The sequence below is a fragment of the Egretta garzetta genome, unplaced genomic scaffold (assembly GCF_000687185.1).
Source record: "Egretta garzetta isolate BGI_Z169 unplaced genomic scaffold, ASM68718v1 scaffold172, whole genome shotgun sequence".
NCBI classification, from domain to species: Eukaryota; Metazoa; Chordata; class Aves; order Pelecaniformes; family Ardeidae; genus Egretta; species Egretta garzetta.
Window position 1 is genome coordinate 971,849 of NW_009258951.1, and position 356 is coordinate 972,204.

A 356-nucleotide genomic window follows, 5' to 3' on the forward strand; every position below is an offset into this window, starting at 1 on the left:
GCCGCCGCTGCCGTGGCAGGGGGGGCGTCCGTGCCCAGACCATGCGCTGCCATTGGGCTGTGCCCACCAGTGCATCCCCAGTGTCCCCATCCCCAGTGGCCCTTACCACGGCAGGGGGCACAGCGGCCCTGGGTGTACTCCAGCAGCTCAGAAGGGCGGCGTGGCCGGGGGGCGCTCCCTTCTCCCTGGCTCTGCCAGGCAGAGGGCCCGGGGGCCCCAGTCCCTGCAGCGTGCCCAGCTATTTTGGGCCATTGTGTCCCTGCTGCCCGGCGGGCAGGTGGCATTGTCCTCGGCACCGGTATCCCATGACAGTCGGAGAAACCCTACCCGCCGCCGCTGCCGTGGCAGGGGGGGGG

At 71.9% G+C, this 356-nt stretch overlaps 1 protein-coding gene across 1 annotated transcript in view; it reads right to left on the minus strand.

Moving 5' to 3' along the window:
* The window catches only part of CLCN2 (chloride voltage-gated channel 2), a 13,487-nt gene that overhangs the window by 7,008 nt on the left and 6,123 nt on the right, over positions 1–356 (minus strand). Inside the window, exon 3 of the mRNA XM_035890028.1 lies at positions 107–184. Within this exon, the coding sequence (XP_035745921.1) occupies positions 107–184 (78 nt within the window). The remainder of the gene's footprint in view (positions 1–106; positions 185–356) is intronic.